Below are 18,200 nucleotides of genomic sequence, written 5' to 3'. Positions count from 1 at the left end.
ACAGGCGGCACGGGGGGGATGCAGAACGCGGCAAAAGTATACACAGGGGACATGAGGGCCACAAAGGACTAAGGAGGGGGACACAGGGGGCACACAGAGAGGACATGGGAGGCATGCAGGACCTGGGAAAAGGACATGCAAGGGACACGGGGGCATGCATGGGACATGGGGGGCATGCAGGAGCCGGGAAAGGGACATGCAGGAGACAAGGTATCGTGCAGGACCCCAGATGCGGACACGCAGGGGACGTGGGGGGAACACAGGAAGCACGGTCGGGAGACGCGCATGGGGCACATAGCCCGGGGGGGACATTCAGGGGACACGGGGGGCACGCAGGACGCCAGAGAGAGACACGCGGGGTACACGGTGCGGGGGCAGACAGGAGACACGGGCGGGTACGCGGGGAACGGGGGACACACACGGCAGTACGGGGGGCAGCAGCAACCAGGAGAAACACGCAGGGCACGGCTCGGGGGACAGACGGGGGGCACACACGGGGCACGGGGGGCACACACGGGGGGCACGGGGGGGGGTTCCCCCGCAGGACCCCGCTCGCGGGGACCCCCGGCGGCGCGCGCCGCGCCCCCTCCCACCCCCGCCCGGCGGCGGCGCAGGCGCAGAGCGCCCGCCCGGTCCCTATTTCACGGGGAGCGCGGGCCGCGGCGCCCGCGCCAAATAAGTCCCGGTAGCCGGTGCGGGCCGTGCGCCTGCGCGGGGCCCGAGAGCCGCGCGGCGGAGCCCCGCTCCCCCCCGGCCCCGCAGCCGCCCTGCCCGCGGCCACCGCCGCCCGGCCCCAGCGCCCGCCGCCGCAGCCCGAGCGGGGCCCGCGGACCCCGGCCCGAGGTAAGCGCCGGGCGCGGCCTCGCCCGCCGCGGGGCCTCCGCCGCACGCGCCGCCCGGGTCCCTGCGGAGCGTCAGGACGTTACGGCGGCAGCGCCCGGCCGCCCGCCCCCCCCCCGGCCCCCCCGCCTCCTCCTCCTCCTCCTCCTCCTCCTCCTCTTCCTCCTCCTCCTCCTCCTCCCTGCCAGCGGGAGCGCGCCCACGCGCCCCTCTCACCCCCCCGCAGCCCCCTTCCCCCGCCCGCCGGGAGCGCTCGCAGCGAGGGGCCGGGGGGACACACGGCGAAGACACTCGGGGCACCCCCTGCCCGCCCCCCGCCCGCCTCGGCGCCGGGGTCCCCCGTGAGACCCTCCCCGGGCAGCCTCCACGTGCAGCGCCCTCCACTCCCGTGCACCCCGCTCTGCACATTCCCACCCCCCGCTCCGTGCAGCCGCAGCCCCCACGGGCACCCCCTCTCCGTGTCCCCCCCTATGCTGCCCTCCGTGTTCTTCCCCCGCTTCGTGAGGCCGCCCTCCACCCTCTTGCAGCTTCCCTGCCACTCTCTTCCGGGCAGCCCCCCACCCACGCACCCTCTGCACAGCCCCCCTCCATGTGCCCTCGCACCCCCGTGCAGCTGCAGCCCCCCTGTGCCCCCCTCTTCGTGTAGCCCCCCCACCCGTGCTGCCTGTGCTGCTCTCCATCTGCTCCCTCCATGTACCCCTTGTGCATCCTCTTGCACCCCCATGACCCCCCCCCACCCTGTGCACTTCTGTTTAACCCCTCTGAAGCCGCTTCCCCATGCATCCCCTCTCTCTCTGAGTAGCTCTCTGCATCCATACTGCATCCCTCCTCTGGGCACAGCCCTGCTGGCTGCCCCCAGTGCAATCTCTCTGGTCTCTGCCCTCCTGATGCTGCACCCAAAAAGATCTCATACCTCTCCCAATTGTGCTGTGCTTTTTTTTCTTTTATATTTTTTCCTCACTTCACCCCAAATCTTTCCCACAGCCCTTGACATGCTCTCAGCACCTTGAAAGATGCATCAGGAGGGACATGCATGGATACCCTGAGTCCTGGTAGTGCTGGGCTGCCCCTCGTCCCCCTCCACTGTCCCACTGCTGGTGTGTTTTTAGCCACTTTTTAGATTACTTATGTTTCCAGCCCACTTTTTCTCTATTCAGTGCTGGTTCCTGCCCAGAGGCATCTGAGCAACACACGTGGAGTTCAATCCCATGATGCAGGGCAGGATGTCCGGAGCATCCTGAAACCGGCTACCAGCTCAAGGGCCATTGTGAGTGATGCTAATGCTGTGGGAGGGGTTTTACCCCAAAATGAAGGACAAGGGTAGGGATAGAGTGCCAACAAAAATTGGAGTGGTTGAGCCGAAGGCAGCTGAGCATCCATGCTGCTGTGAAAACTGAAGTGCTTCCGCTAGTGGCTTTTGTGGTGGGCTGGCACATAGGGGCCAGTCCACCTCAGATAAACCCTGTGAGCTCTGTGAAGGTAAAGATCACCTCATGATGTCCCTGTGGGTCAGGCAGGTGATTCTGCAGGGCGTGAACTTGGTTTTAAGTCACACTGGAGATGCTGGATCAGTGCCCTGTTCGAGCCGTGGCCTGGGGAAGTGGTGGGAGCCAAGTGGCATCTCTGCTGTGCTCTGTGCCACTGCTTGGAGTACTCCGTGAGGGTCTGAACTTGAACACCCTGGGCAAAGTGTTCCCTTACCTGTCTCTGTATGGACTGCACCAGGGCTATAGGAGATGCTTTGTAGGCACCAATTTCTCCTTACCTGGGGCTGATCCCCAGCAATGTGGGCAGCAGGGCGAGGGAGGGGATTCTCCCTCTCTGCTCTCCTCAGGTGAGACCTCACCTGCAGTGCTGCATCCAACTCTAGGGCCCCCATCATCAGAAAGATCTGGAGCTGCTGGAGCGAATCCAGAGGAGGTCATGGAGATGCTCTGAGGGCTGGAGCACCTCTGCTCTGGAGACAGGCTGAGAGAGCTGGAGAAGTGAAAAGAAGACTCTGAGGAGACCTTAGAGTCTCTTTAAGTTCCTAAAGGAGCTCCAAGAGAGCTGGAGAGGGAGTGCTGCCTTACATCTATTGCTGATTTTTTAGAAATGCACACTTTGAAATAGTTTCCAGATGTCACTGTTTCTGCGGGCTTGATGTGCTTTTTTAATTTGATTTTTTTGTGTGTGTGTGACTTTGGAGGAGGGAAGAGTCCTTGTTTTACTGTGGAGGAGACAGTGACAAGCTCCTCCAACAGTGTGAAATCGTGAGATAGTTTGAAATACATTTGGAAATGCACCTTCAAACTGACTATCTTCATAGAGTTTGTGGTGGATGCCAGGAACATTTTTTTTTTTGCACCTCTTTAACACTCTGCCCTTTACCTCCTGCACCCTGGTCCCACCCATGCCTGTCATTCTCACCCAGCCTGCACAGCGTGTGTTGGGTTGAGCTTCCCCTCACCCTTCCTCCTGGGATGGAGCACTTGGGAATTTGCCCATCCTCTTCTCCTTAGAAGTGTGGAGCCCCTCCAGCCCTTTCTCCTTGCTCCCACCACACGCATGATCCCTGCATGACCGAGTTCAGCAGGGAGACCTTTTCACACGGGGCTTCCCCTCATTTCTCCACAAGCAGCTGGTGACCGACGGCTCTCCCGCTCCTGCCACGATGGCGACGCCGGACGTCAGTGTCCACATGGAGGAGGTGGTGGTGGTGACCACGCCGGACGGCGCGGTGGATGGCGGCGGCATGGAGGAGGTGAAGACTGTGCTGGTCACCACCAACCTGTCCCAGCACGGGTAAGAGACAGGGTCGGTGCATGCTGAGGGGATGTGCTGGAAACCCTCCCACACGTGATTGTAGGCTGGGATTTGATCCCCCACGGCTTCCTCCTGCATCACTGCTTGCTGTGGGGACCTCAGTGGTGGCCACGCAGTGTCCAGTTCCTTGCTAGGGCTTCCCATGCCCAGAGCTCTGCAGCTCTGAGCAGAACAGGCTCTTTCCCTCTTTTGAGGGGGTGAAAAAATTCCAACCCCAAATACCTTTTCCTGAGTGGACGTGGATGGTGGAGTGGACATAAATCTGGTTGGAACAGTACACCAGTAGGTAAATCAGTGCTTTTCTGCTATTTCATGATGGCTTTGCTAAGCTCTGGACTCCAGCAGACGAGTCAGTCCGCACCAGGTTGAGGGTGCTGCAGCTGAGCTCCCCTTCCCTGAAGGTGGGGGAGGTTTGGGGTTGGCTGGTTTTTGGCTGAGCTCTGCAGGAACCTCCACTGCCAGCAATAGGAGTGAGAGAGGTGTCCTTGAAACATTGTTGCCCTGAATGGAGAGGCTGCTCAAAAAACCCGAGTGAACGTGTCTGATTGTTTAAGTGCAGCTGTTTTGCCCAATTGCTGCCTTTTTTGTTGGCATTAGGATTCAAGGCTGCTGTTTGTTCAGGTCTGGTCAGTGGCAGGGTGGCTGTGGCCAAAGAGCCTGCCTGGTGCCCTTGGAGGCCCACATAGCAATGGGCTCTTTGCTTTATTTCTCTATGGTTTTTTGGGTGGGACAGAGCCCAGAGCCGTTTTTGTGCTTTGCTCTTTGAGTGGGCAGAAAATCCAAGTTCACACCTGGAGCTGCATCCAGGCAGGTTTGTTTGAAATAAGTGGGTGTTGAGTGGCTGTTTATTCTCTCAACAAGATGTTTGTCTCCTTTTCTCAAACATGTCTTTGTGTCAGTGCCCTGGGGCTTTGGGCAGGGCAGAAGGTGACAGCATTTGTTTCAGTCCAGGTGTCATTCCCCTTGTGCTACTCCAACTGAGATAAAGCCCATTAATAGATGATTTTTTGGTGAAGAATGGGCAGGGACAGGCAGAGGCAAGAGCTGTTGGTGCCGGGATGGGCAGGATCTGCCCTGCTCTTCCTCCACACCCTGGGTCTGTGAGTGATTCCAAGAATCTTTTTAATTCCCAGAAGAGCAGTGATGGTGGGGAAGAAGGGCTCTACTCCTCTTATTTTCTGTCCCATGGAGACTCCCTTGTTTCCCTCAGTGGAGAAGCAGCCAGATGTGACACTTGATGTGGCTGCTCTTGGATGCAGAATGGTTCCTGGTTGTAATGTGGCTCTGAGCCTCTACAGACCCATGTGCAACACTGTGGTGTTGTCTGGGGGAATGGATCATGGCAGAGGCTGGCTCCATCACTTGGTTTCCTTTCACTCTTAGTTCCCTTCCTGTTTTTCTTTGGAAACCTTTTCTCATCCTCCCAGTGTCCCCTGGATGGTCAGGAGCAGGACAGCTCTACACAGCACAGAGAGGAACGCTTTCATTTAGTCGCAGCTATGAGCAGAGATGTCTTGGAAGGTATGAAGAGATTCCCTGAGGGTTTTCCATGCACCTCTCTGGAGAAGAGCCTCTGGACAGGTTCTTTGCTCCCCCATTCTTGGGGATGGTAGCGGGTTAATAGAAAGGATGTGAATTTTGGGGTCACAGAGTAAAACCTGCCCGACTCCTCCCACTGAGCAGGGCAGTGGGGCTGCTGGTAGGTGGCAGCACGAGCCACCCATGGTCTCTCTCTGGCCTTGGGCAGTTGCCTCCACCAGGCTCTGCTCCTCCTGGGTCAATGGCACAGTGGTGCTGGCTCCCTTTCCTTCTGATTTCCCTCTGCAGCCCCAGCTGGTGTCAGGAGAGCAGCTGCAGGCACAGGCTGAGGTCCCTTCGTGTTGGCTTGGTCACCACTCACTTGGGGAGCTTTCAACTTGCCTTGTGTGACACTTAAACCAAACTCAGCTTGGGGGTTGGTGGTTTTTTCTAGTGTTCATCTGGGTATGGGTTTGCTATTAAAAAAACCCTCTATACAGCCAATTGTTAAGAGCTTAATTAGTTCATGTGTTCTTAAGGAAAAGGCTGAGGGAAATGGGAAAATAATAATGAGCAAGAAGCTTTTCTCTTTGGTCTGTGATAGGGGGGGATCTGTGCTTGGTTCTCTGATGAGGCACTTGTATTTCTGATCAGCACAGGATTCTGGGGGAGACTTTTCTCTCTCAAGTTTCCAGGCAAGGCAGGAGCAGAAAAGAAAGGAGACGCCAGCCCGCTGAGTTATCTGCACGTGCTTTCTTCTCTTCTTCCCATCTGGTTCATGGATCCTCCTGGGGAGGAAGATGAGAACCATCCTCCCCTGCCTTCGTCATGGCAACTGGCAAAGGCAGCACCAGCTGGGGGGCTGCACTCTGGGACTTGGAAGATGTTTGTGTTTTCTCTTGCATCTGCCTCAGTCTGTTTCCCTGGAATGGATGGGAGAAACAGTGTGGAGACACTCGCCTTTTTTTGTGGTTTTCTCTCCCCCACATGTCCATGGCAGACACAGACTTCAGTTGCTTGAATTTTTCCTACAAGCTGGGAGTTGGTTTGTTTGTTTGCCTCTGGAGGTTTAAGGCGTGGGCTGGGTTATTCCTCCCCATCCAGTTGTGCCTTTCAGTCGTTTTTCAGAGCACATGCGGTGGAGTTCTGGAGGAAGCTCTGAAAGGTGCCGACTTTCTGCTGGGGGGTTTCTTCTGGGTAAGTTGGTGGAGGTTCTTGATCTGGAGGCAGGTTAGGGTCAGGACTTTGCATGCCAGAGGGCGCTGCTGCCTCTGGCACCTGGCTGAAGTGCTGCTGCTGCCTTTCGCCAGGAGAAATGCAAGAACCCAGCAGCAAACTGATGAAAAACTCCTGGTTAGAATTCTTCTGTCAGACTGCTGCCACTTGTGTAATAATCACCTGTATGCAAATGCCTTAGCTCAGAGTTTATCTTTTCAAGTCCTTCCAAGTTACCCTCCCCATGCTCTCCTAGGGCTCTGGGCTGGTGGTGGCTGTGAGCTGCAGAGGCAGTGTTGTGTCCATCCCCTTTCTGTCACAGCAGAGCTGTCTCCCCTCTTTCTGGAGCAGCATCTCCAAGCCACTCACCTGGTGAGGCTGAGCTGCCACCCACGCCTTCCTTATCCCTGTGCTACTCCCCACAGGTACCTGCCCTGCAGCTGCTGAGGGGAGAGATGCTTTGAAGCTGCAGTTCCACCCTGGAGCTGTGTGTTAGGAGCCCAGAATGAAAAACAAGTTGCTCTTGAATTTCCTTGTCCCTGTGGCACCACTGTGAGTGAGAAATGTGGTTGCCAGTGAGTCACTAGGACTGTCTTTTAATTCACCCATGGTACCAAACTGAGGGAGGTTACAGGTGAATTTTCTCTCTAGAGTCTTCCTGGGGAGTTTATATGCCAAAGTATGTGAAAAGCTAATTGTATTTCTCCCCCTGCCCCTGCAGGTCAAGCTTTCTGCAGCAATTAGTCAGGTTCAGTAACAACACCAAACACACATCTTAAAGGGAGGGTAGACTTAGATTGGGTATTAGGAAATTGTTCCCTGTGAGGGTGGTGAGGCCGTGGCACAGGGTGTTCAGAGAAGCTGTGGCTGCCCCATCCCTGGAGGTGTTCAAGGCCAGGTTGGATGGGGCTTGGAGTGACCTGATCTAGTGGAAGGTGTCCCTGCCCATGGGAGGGGCTTGTAATGAGATGAACTGTAAGGGCCCTTTCAACCCAAACCATTCTGTGTTTCTATGAACACCCATTAGGAATGGTCCCTGCTGAGTGCTGGCTGTGATGTCCAGGTGGGATCCATAAGGGCACCAATGTGGGCTCCCTCCCATCGGGACCTCACCTCCAAAGCTGAGGGGGTGAGGAGCATGTCCCACATCACAACCAGAAGTGCCTTTTCCCTCTGAGTGTGCACTGAAGCTCCTTGGAGGGGCTTGGGGCTCCATATTGCCACAGTGAGAGCTGGGATGGGAGAACAGCAAGGGAGTGGGCGCTGTGTCACTGTGTGAGTCCATGTGCAAAGCACCCAGAAAAGACAGATATTTCAGTGAGGGGAATGGAAGCAGTTGGATAGCCAGGTATTAATGAATATCATGGATATATCAAATTTTAAGAGGCTCAGAGATTGGATTGCAAGTGTCTATAGCTCCTGTTATGTTATCTCTGCTCACAGATCTGCTCTTGGGGTTTGTCCAATTCCTTTATAGTGTTTCTGTGGCTCCTTGAGGTCCTATTCCCCTGGAGCATCCTGCATACTGGGGGCTTCAGCCAGTCCATTGCCCAGACAGCAGCAGCATGTCTCACACATGTTTTTCCTGGGGAAATCTCAGGCAAAGCTGCCAACGGCTGGCAGTGACTTCTGAGCAAAGGGCTGTGCTGACAGCATCCCTCCATGCCAGCTCTCCAGCATGGGCTGGGCAGGAGGCAGATCCACAGGGCTGGGATTAAAGGGGAGGCAAGAGAGAGCTGGCCAGGCTGCTGACAGGGGCTTGCATGCTGTGGGGTTCTTCATCGCCACATGAAAAAATGGAGCTGAGCCTCCCAAACCCAGAGCTGACTCTCAGCTCTTGTGGGAAAATGTGATCTGAGGGACTTCTGAGGCAATGTCTCCACAGGGCATCGGGTGGGGGGGTGGCACGGCCACATCGCTTAAGAATGCCTCTGCCTCTCTTCCCAGCGGTGACATCAACGAAGACACTCTGGAGACTGAAAATGCAGCTGCTGCAGCTGCTGCCGCCTTCACAGCCTCCACAGACCTGAAGGAAGCGGTTCTAGGTAGGTCAGCTCTTTCCACAGCCCCTTGGTGCCAGCTCCACCACCCCGGTGTGCCACAGCCCTGTGCTGGTGTCAGATGGGACAGTCCAAACACTGCTGTGCAGAGCTGCTGGGGCTCCAGTGTTCTCTTACGGGCCTTGGGGATGCTCTCCCAGCATCCAGGGGGGCTCGGTGACCAGCAGGGAGCTGGCAGCAGCTGGCTGGGCTGCTGCTGCCCTCTCCTGGTCCGTGGTGAGTCCCTGTGTCCGGCCATCCCTGGCTCTTGCCATTCCAGCTTGCCACGGGGATGTCAGTTTTGCAGCAACTTGCTGGCTTTGGTTGCAAGTGAAAGTGAGTTTAGGAAGCAAAGATTGATCAGCTGAGCCAGAGTTGACTTAACCAGTTTTACTTTAAAACCAAGGGTGACTCCACCCAGATGACATCATTCTTTTTTATCACGAATGGTTGACTTCCCATATTCCCTGTGCTCAGCTGCAGCTGGATTGGCATAAATCTGCCTGGGCTGTTTCGCCTGACAAATTTGGGTGTTTGGATGCTTTAATAGCAAAGTGCAAGTGGCGCCCATAAACCCCAGCACACCTCACCCATGCATCATCTACTTTTTTTTTTTTTATTCCTGAGTTTCAAAACTCTCGTTGCATCATGTTTCTCTTTGATCTGTCCCTTCCGCTGATCCCTGTGAGAAGTGAAGATGGCTGAAGATGAGGACAGTTTGGAGGCAGAGATTGTCTACCCCATCACCTGCGGGGACAGCAAAGCCAACCTCATCTGGAGGAAGTTTGTGTGCCCTGGGATCAATGTGAAGTGTGTGCAGGTGAGAACAGAGGGCCAGCAGTGGATTTCCTGGCTTGTCCTGGTTGTGATGAATTTTCATCAGCTGCTTTGCATCAGAATCATGTCATGGTGGGAAAGGATGATGTTTTCCTGGTGCTGGGGTACCTGGTATTTGTCTTGACCAAATTGTGTAGTTCTGGCTGGAGAGATGGTGCCTCAATTTAATGTGTTATTGAGAAGTTTAAGAAATTTGGGCACTTGCAGTGTCTGCTCAGTTGGAAAGTTGATAGTTCGAGGAATTTATTGATTGGGAACCTACTGAAGAGTTGCTGCTGTGTCCTGGGTAACTCATGGTTAAAATTTGCATGAATTCAGAGAGACATGCCACGAGTGAGTCATTGCTGGCATTTGTACACAGGCTAAACAATACCCTGATGAGGGAGGGCCTAAACAATACCCTGATGAGGGAGAGTCTCCTTGGGCTCCTAAAGGATAGTCCTTGCTCTTCCCTGGAGAGTTGGTCTCCTCTGTCCCTGAGGCAGAGGATAGATGCTGCTGCAGGTAATGCTGCTGCCTCCTAAAATCCACCCTCTCTGCACTGAAGCCCTTGTCCTTGTTCAGAGATGCAGTTTCTCTTGCAGTAACAGTGAGTTACTCTATGTTGGTCAACATGGCCATGGAAAAGAGGTGGCCTGGATTTGGGAAATCCTTTGGGATGGGCTGTAAGGCAACTCCCTAGAGAACTGCCTTGTTCACAGTTGGACTTGAGGATCTTGGAGGTTTTCTCCACCCTTAGTAATTCTATGATTCTGCAGGTTGCTGTTAGGTCAGCGTGTGGGTTCAGGCACAGCTGGGTGTGTAGGGCAATAAAAGGAAGGGAAGAGTTGGCACGGTGCGTGCCAGCTCCCTGAAGCTGGTTTTCAGGAGCAGTGGGTGTGTGCTGCCAGAGAGGCCAGAGGTTCCCTGATACCGATAGTTGGGCTTGGGAACAGAAAATCAAAGACCAAATGGGTTTCTTCCCTCTCTCCTATGGGGCATAACGTGCCCCTGGACCCAAATGTTACCAGTGCAGCCCAGCTTTCACAGAGTCCATTGCTAGTGGGAGTGTGAGCAGCTCCCTGCTGTTAATGATACTTTGCACAAGCTATAGGTGTTTCCCCAGCTGTCCTGCCTGAGCTGGGCAGCTCCAAACTCACACACCCCTGAACCCTTGACTTGAAGCAGCTGTTAACTAACCATCTGTGACAGCAGTGTTTGGCTTTAATCTTTCCAACTTGGGCAGTGTTTCCTGGGAGGGGAGTGGCTGGCAGCCATCTGTTTTGGTGGTGTTCAGTGGCACGTGGAGGCTGCAGCCGCCACCGGGCACTGGGAAATGCCACTGGGTTCCAGCTGAACCCTGCTCACAGGGCACCCTTGGCTTGTTTATGGCTTGTGGCTCTGATGTTGCACCCCTGCCTTTTGCAGTTTCATGATCACCTAATCAGCCCCAAGGAGTTTGTCCACCTGGCAGGCAAGTCGACCTTGAAGGATTGGAAGCGGGCGATCCGGATGAACGGGATCATGCTCCGGTTAGTCCCTTCCTTTGTATCTCTGGACACTTCCTTCTGGGGGACTGTGGTGGGCTGGAACAGAGCCTTTGGAATGGCTGTTTTGCTGCTGAGGGAGCAAATGAACCACTAAACATTTGTCTTAATGATGGCCTGGCCCCAAATGTGGTCAGTCCAATGGCTTTGTTCTGTCCTTGTGCCTAGGGAATAATTTGGGGCAAGAAATATTTCTCTGGTCTTTTTAGGACTTGAACCACACTGAGTTTCCAGCTGGTGTAAGGACACTGGAAATTTTAATGGCTCTTGGTGGCTGGGCCATGCTGTCTGTGGATTCTCAGCATGACCCACCAAATGAAATCAGTCTGGTCATCGCTAATGCTCTGGTTGCAGCACTCCTGCTTGACATCACTTCTAAATAAGTCGTTGGCAAAAAAAAAAAAAAAGCTTCTCTATTGCAAGCATTTCTCTTCTCTAGTCTTAACTACAGTAATTCAATTCTTGTATGGTCCTCCTGAACACCAGCCTGAGACTGTGATTTAATTAAAGTCTTTCTCTGCCTTTGGGCAGGATAAAAAAGAATCACCTCTTTCCCCAGGAATTGTCAGTGGTTTTGTGCTCTTTTCACACGATGACATTGCCTTTCCTTGTGTTCTTCTGCTTCAGTGCAGGCATCTCCCGTATTCCTTTTAAGCAGCTTTTGCTCCTTGTAAATTTTGCATAATAGGTTTAGGCTTTGTCAAGGCAGGGCTTTGAGAGGGGGGGAAAAAACCTTCAGGAGGAATGTCTGAAGGCAAACCCAGCAGCCCATGGGAGCAAATCTTGGGAAGCTTAGGTGGTTGTTGGCCAGCAAGGCCTGGGGATGCTTTGGAGACAACGTCATTGGATGGGAAGATCCTGTGTTCCAGTGTTGCCACCCCCTTTGAATGAGATAAGAGACCTGATTTTAGTTTATAAATTGGGTTATGTCCTGTCTCCTTTTGAGCTGTCGAGTTAAAAAGGTAAGGAAGAGGCTCCCTGTGATCTCACCCTGAACTGAGATTCCAGCTGACCCTTTGGAAGTTCCAGTTTCAGAGGGGATGTGCCAGTGGGACCAGATAGAGGCTGTCTCTTGCCTTTCCTCCCTCAAGAAATGAGTAAATCAGTCCCAGTAAGGGCTTTTGTTGGCTCTGCCTGCTGTCCTGGCTTTTTGGGACTCAGAAGTTTGGGGTAAAGGCTGCCAGGAGCTGCATCTCGGAGCTCTTGGCTGTTGCTGATGTGCCTGTCCTTGTGCTTGCTCCCTGTCTTTCAGGAAAATCATGGACTCAGGAGAGCTGGATTTCTACCAGCACACAAAGGTCTGTTCCAACACCTGCCGGAGCACCAAAATTGACCTGACTGGAGCCAGGGTGTCCCTGACCAGCCAGACATCGACAGAGTACATCCCTCTGACTCCCGCCTCTGCCGATGGTATGTGCAGCCATTCCTCAGCCTCAGCAGGGGCTGCGACGCATCAAAGCACACAAATGCCACGTAACCAAGCTCCCTGTGGCTGCCCTGTCTCTGAGAGTGTTCAAGGCCAGGTTGGACAGCACTTGGAGCAATCTGGTCTAGTGGAAGGTGTCCCTGCCTATGGCAGGGAGTTGGAATGAAATGAGCTTTGAGGTCGCTTCCAACCCAACCCATTCTCTGATTTTATGAGTTTGACCTCTAATAGCAGAGGCAACTGTTTCATTGGAAAGAGTTCTAATTTTGCAATGCTTCTATATTTAACTCCTTTTGCTCTTGAGCATTAAGAACAGCCCCCAAAGTGCCCCACACCCTGAGCTCCTGGTGGTGCCTCTGGGACAGGCTAAGCCCCTTGGCTGGCTCTGCAGAGCACCCATCCACCACATCCTGGTGTTGTGCTGGGGAGGCTGTTGCTGATGCACAGCCCAGCTCACTCCAAGCTCCCCCTGTTAAACATGAGCTCACCAATGGGACACATTTCCCATGCTGCTGGGCTGTGCTGGAATAACCAGAGCCCTGAAAGCTGCAGAGTAAAGGAGCAGAGGGACTGGATTTAATGGCTGCAACTGAGCATTCCAAAGGCTCTGCACAGCTCCGTGGGGCTCTGGCCAGATTCCCATCCATCCTGCTCCTGCGCACAGCATGAATGACGCCTGTTCCCTGGCTCTATGGTAACAAAACTGCTGAGATTTGGCAGAGCTGGAGGGAAGGAGGGATCCCCCTGCATCCCTGTGCGGTGGGGGGCTGCTCTTCCCTTGGAGGCTTTAGAAACCCTCCAGACAAACAGTGGCTTGGTAAAAAGGGCTGCCAGAAAAATCAGACTCTAAATCTGTTTGACTTCTGCCCTGAGCAGTGCTGGTGTGTTTGCAGGGGGGAGCGGGAGGGAAATGCTACTCTCAAGCATGTGTTCTTGTGCTGCAAAGGTTGCAGGAGTAATCCCTGGGGATTGCACTCCAATGTAGAAAAATAAGTACAGCTGGCACAGCAACCACTTGGGCGTCTCTGTTCAGCATTGAGATCTGCATTCAAACAGATGTGATCCTGTGCAATGTAAAGGAGAAGTCACAGAAATTCAGCAAGGGAGTGCTTGCCTTGGAAACAGCCTGTGAAAATACAGGGAAAAATCAGGACCTGGGAATTTTTTCTCTTCTTTTCTGCTATTGGTTGCAGTGAACGGATCCCCAGCTACAATAACCATAGAAACATGTGAGGATGTCAGCGATTGGAGCACCAGCATTGGAGGTATGGCTTGAGATCCTGCAGGGCTCGCTGGGTGGAGGAGATGTGTGGAAAGAGGGAAGCAGCAGGGTAAGGAGCAGGAAGGACCCTCTTACCAGAGCAGCTTTGCATGAACCTCCACTGGGATTATTCCTTCTCTGCTTAAGGAATAGCACTGTGTTATACCCCACCGGTGTGCAGGCTGGCTGCAGCAACCTTGGGATGAAGTTGTTTCCAAGCACTAACATATCAAAGCCAGGGCCAAATGGCTCTAGGGAAAAAAAAATCTTATCAGAGGGGTCATGAAATCATTCTCCTTGGTGCTACTGGCTGTAGCAAAATGTCCTGTTGGTGTGGGACAGGAATGGGGAGAGCATATCCTTTTCCTTTGGGTCCATGCTCTGGGTGGGCTTTGCCCCAGCCCCCTGACCTCGGGGGTCTCTCCCAGCCTGCCAGGACTGCACCCCTACAGGGGTGTCCACGGGGAACCCACAGCAGATCACCATAAAATCCCGCTGAGGATTTTGAGGTTCTCCCTTGCTTTCTCTTTCTTCAGAGGACACCTTTGCTTTCTGGCAAGGTCTGAAGGACAGTGGTCTCCTGGAAGAAGTGATCCATGAGTTCCATCAGGAGCTGGTGGAGACCATGAAGGGCTTGCAGCAGCGAGCACAGGATCCCCCGCTGCAGCTCGGGGGTAAGGACCTGGACACAGGTCATCTTGGGAGGGGGGCTTGTGGATTTTTTTTATCCTTAGAGGTATCTGGTTGGCATGATAGGGACATAGCTCATCATAAAAAAATCTCATTTCTGGCTGATTGTTGGGAAAGCTGCACTTGGGGATGCTTTAGGTGACCTCAGGTCTCCAATTCCCCATGCCTGGGGCTTCCTCTCTGCTGGCTCTAGGTCTGGAGGAGCACTTGGCTTGGGAACTGAGGTGGAATTCAGGCCATTGGGATAACGATGCAGCAAGCAGCTACTGTGCCAGCGGATTTTTTATCACCCCTGCTAGGCAGGAGAGGACTGTTTACACGCTAGTGACCTCTTACCCTTTCTCATGGCTTCTGCCTTCTCCTCTTCTCCAGCCTCTTGAGTTACCCTCCTGCAGATTTTGGCTGTCTCAGCTGGACATGTTTTGTTCTCGTGTGGCTTTTGCCAAGCCACAAATAGTTTGCACAGGGAATTTTGCTTCCTCAAAGATTCTGTGTCTTGTTTTTAAGATGCTGTTTTACTCAACAACGTAGTCCAGAACTTTGGGATGCTGGATCTTGTCAAGAAGGTCCTGGCCAGCCACAAGTGCCAGATGGATCGCTCGAGGGAGCAGTACACACGGGATTTGGCAGGTATGTCCAGGACACAGCAGTGTGGCACCAGGCATCGCTGCCAGCACCTTTTCTTTTGGGCTGAGAAAGTGGGGGTTGTGTTAAAGCTGGTGTTTGTTAAACCAGCCACACCAGGTGTTGCCACAGGCCTCTGGGAAGCTTGTCCAGGATCCAGGCTGAGCCAAAACCTCTTCTCTCTCCAGCTCTGGAGCAGCAGTGTGATGAGCACCGCAAGCGAGCGAAGGAGCTGAAGCACAAATCGCAGCATCTCAACAACGTCCTGATGACCCTCACACCTGTCTCCGTTCCTACCCCTCTGAAACGCCCCAGGCTGACCAGGGCCACCTCCGGACCAGCTGCCATCACCTCCCAAGTCCTGTCCCAGCCGGCGCAGCTCGCTGTCACCCCCGGCGTGCCAGTCTCCCAGATTGCCAACCTCCCTCTTGGCAAAGTGGTCTCAGCCCTCCCGCCTTCGGTGATGGGGAAGACCCCAGCCCAGCCCCCCGCCGCCAGCTCCCCGGCCTCCCCTCTGCTGGGGGGGTACACGGTGCTGGCATCTGCTGGCTCCACCTTCCCCGGCACGGTGGAGATCCACCCGGACGCTTCCAACCTGACGGTGCTGAGCACGGCTGCAGTCCAGGACGGCAGCACGGTGGTGAAGGTGGTGAGCCCCTTCCAGCTCCTGACGCTGCCAGGACTTGGCACGACCATCCAGAATGTGACACAAATAGCTCCCAGTGGGAGCACGGTCGTGACTGTCCCGTCCGGTGCCACTGAGGCCGCCGGGGACGAGCATGCTGCCGCCGCCATCGAGGTGACTGCAGTGGCTGATGAGGCGGAGCAGAAGTGAGGGGGGGACTTGCCTGGAGGGACGCTGGCCGTGCCACTCTGGGGGGAACTGCCTCTTCTCTGGCTGCGCTGTGGGACGAGGAGCGGTGTCATGAGGGGCACGGGCTAACAAGACTCAGAGCGGCTCGTGTCGGGAGCAAGGAGGTTCAGGTCAGAGGGAAGGAGGGGGGAGGAAGGATGCCCGGAGAAGGGAAAGGCAGAAATGCTCTGCCTTGTTTGGAGGAGGGAAGAAAAAAAGAGCTTATTTTTTTATAAAGCTTTCCTCCCCTGTTCTCTTGGAATAGTTTTCCTGCTCTGGGTCATCAGCTGAGCCTCGTTGGCAGGCACAGCTGGAGCTGTGTCCATCGGAGGAGTGGGCAGGAGCAGGGAGAAGGCGGTAGCAAAAGGAAGCTGCCCCGAGGAGTCTGGTGTGCAGGGAGCTGGCTGCTCCCCATCCCCAGGGGCTGCAGGAGTGGAGAGGGATGCCAGGAGCAGGAATTCCGTGGATGTGTACAGTCATTGACACCAGGAAGGGCGCTGGCAGCGTGGGCACAGGCCCTGGGAGGTTGGGTTTTGTGTGTGACGCTGGCTTTGGGTGGCAGAAACAAGTGGGAGCTTTTGGGACAGTGGTCATGGTGGTTGTCAGATCTGCTGGGGAAGGAGCAGGAAGAGAGGAACCCAGAGGGCTGAGAAAAGCTGTGACTTCTGAGGATTTTGGATCTTTTTCTAGCTTTCTCAAAAAAAAAAAAAAATCCATTCTTGGGATTTTTTTAAGCCAACGGTGATTTTTAAGCAAAGCCCTGGTTGGGAAGCTTCTTCTGCATGGCAGAGCCGTGCTGCGGAGCGTGCAGAGCTGAACCCCACGGCCATGCTCTGGGGAGCTCACACTTCCTCACGAGGGGGGACTCTGCTGTCCCCAGTCCCCAGCATCCCGCGGGAGCCGGACACTGCCATTCCCTCCCTGCTGGGTTCAAGCAGCTGTTCTGTAACGGGGTGGTTGACCCCCCAGTTCTCCTTCAGCCACCCCACTCACTGCAGCTCTCACCAGGTCCCATCCCAGGGCCTGTGTGTCTCACACTGTCTCCGGCTGGAAGGAGTCGGGCGCTTGGAGTGTTGGGGTTTCTCCAAATTTGATCTGGCAACAGCAGCAACAACAGGTCACTTTATTGAGCTAATAAATATTTTTTTGAAAGCATATTGCTGGTTTATTGCATTTTCTACATCCAGGTGTGACAGCTGGGCTTGTGAAGTGGGGCTAAGGCAGGACAGGAACACACTTTATTAAATATAAATGTATGTGTTCTCTGTGCTCCCTCTGGCCATGGGCGTGCAAGGAGCCTGAAATGCGGCTCCAAAGTCTGGTTGTCTGTGGTGCAGCTGGGACAGCCTGGCTGCACCCAGTGCTGATAACCACTGGTCCCCAACCTATGTTTAGAAGAGTTCTGACACGTAATCAGGAAGAAAAACGATCTATTCCTCTGAAGCTTTAGATTTTGTTTCATTTTGGCAGAGACTCAGTTGATGAGGAGGAGTCCTGCCTTATCAGAGGCTTTTCCCTCCCAGCTGGTGGCTGCTAAGATACCGCTGTCGTATCGCTGTACTTGGGACAGCAGTAGCATGTCAGACTGAGGACATATAAAGGGCTGTGGTCACCCTGAGCTGCCTTTTGCCTCTGCAGCCTGAGCAGCAGTGCTGAGCCACACCTGAGGTGTATTTCCAACCCAAATTCCCCCATTCCTGTGCTGTGACGGTGAGTGAGCATCCTTCTGCACCACAGGGACACCTTTCCCCAGCAGTGCCAGGGCTGGAAAGCTGTGGTGCCTTTGCCCAGCCTTGGAGAGCTGTGGGCTGATGATCCTGCTCCAGCCATCTCTGCTTTGGACAAACTCGTCTAGGTTATCTGGAGAATGTGGGAGAGGGAATGTCCAGGTGGAAAGGGGACAGCTGGAGAGACCTGGCTCATCTTTAAGGGTATCTGAGACGTGGCATCAGAGCATGGGGTGGGACAGGATTTGTGTCAGCTCTGTGTTGGTGTGGTGCAGCTATGGGCAGCGAGGGCTGGGGCAGAGCAGAGCAAGCAGGAGGCAGCAGCTCTCCTCTGGCTCTGTGCACCTTTACCTGCCCGAGAGACTAGAGATCACCTCACCGGCAAAGCATTCCCAGCGTGGGTGTACTTTGCCCTGAAAAGCAGCTCTTCCTCGGGGTGTAAACATCTCCCTAAGCAATAAAAGCTCGGCAGGCAGATTTGGGCTGGTGCAATTCTCCCCTCCCTTTGCAGCAGCTCTCGGGGCAGTCCTGTCTCCCTCGAGAGACCGCCTAGGCTGTTCAGGGATGCCCCGGTGACGTGCTCCGCTCCTGGGATGGCTGCCGAGGGCAGCTGGGGGCTTGCAGAGTCAGCAACTCGTGGTAGGATGAGGGCTGAGAAGGGTAAGCAAAGAAGGGAAGTTGCCTGCAGCAAGCTGTATGCAGAGATTATCAGTGTCTGGATGAGTGGCCTTGGGCTGGATGCGGCCGTGGGCGATTGGGCACGATTCCCTGGCCGCGGGGAAGTCCCATGCGAGCGTGGCAGTAGATCCTGGGCTTGCAGGCCTGGTTTCAGCAGGGGT

The 18,200-nt window shown here is 54.7% G+C and overlaps 1 protein-coding gene across 2 annotated transcripts; it reads left to right on the top strand.

Annotated features, from left to right (window-relative positions):
• Positions 1–790: 790 nt before the first annotated feature.
• Positions 791–16,791, top strand: GMEB2 (glucocorticoid modulatory element binding protein 2). 2 transcript variants are annotated; one of them, XM_032126701.1, is made up of 10 exons: positions 791–843; positions 3,461–3,624; positions 8,326–8,423; positions 9,110–9,237; positions 10,662–10,765; positions 12,033–12,190; positions 13,400–13,471; positions 14,004–14,141; positions 14,665–14,787; positions 14,970–16,791. In XM_032126701.1, exons 2-10 carry the CDS (start codon positions 3,494–3,496, stop codon positions 15,614–15,616), a joined length of 1,599 nt encoding a protein of 532 aa, XP_031982592.1. In that variant the 5' UTR covers positions 791–843; positions 3,461–3,493; the 3' UTR covers positions 15,617–16,791. The 2 variants fall into 2 exon arrangements, with proteins under 2 accessions (XP_031982592.1, XP_031982593.1); XM_032126702.1 differs by lacking the exon at positions 791–843 and adding an exon at positions 1,976–2,107.
• The last annotated feature ends 1,409 nt before the right edge of the window (positions 16,792–18,200 follow it).

The sequence above is a fragment of the Corvus moneduloides genome, chromosome 17 (assembly GCF_009650955.1).
Source record: "Corvus moneduloides isolate bCorMon1 chromosome 17, bCorMon1.pri, whole genome shotgun sequence".
Taxonomy (NCBI): Eukaryota; Metazoa; Chordata; class Aves; order Passeriformes; family Corvidae; genus Corvus; species Corvus moneduloides.
Note: the sequence above shows the minus strand (reverse complement) of the source record. Positions and strands in the feature narration are given on the sequence as shown.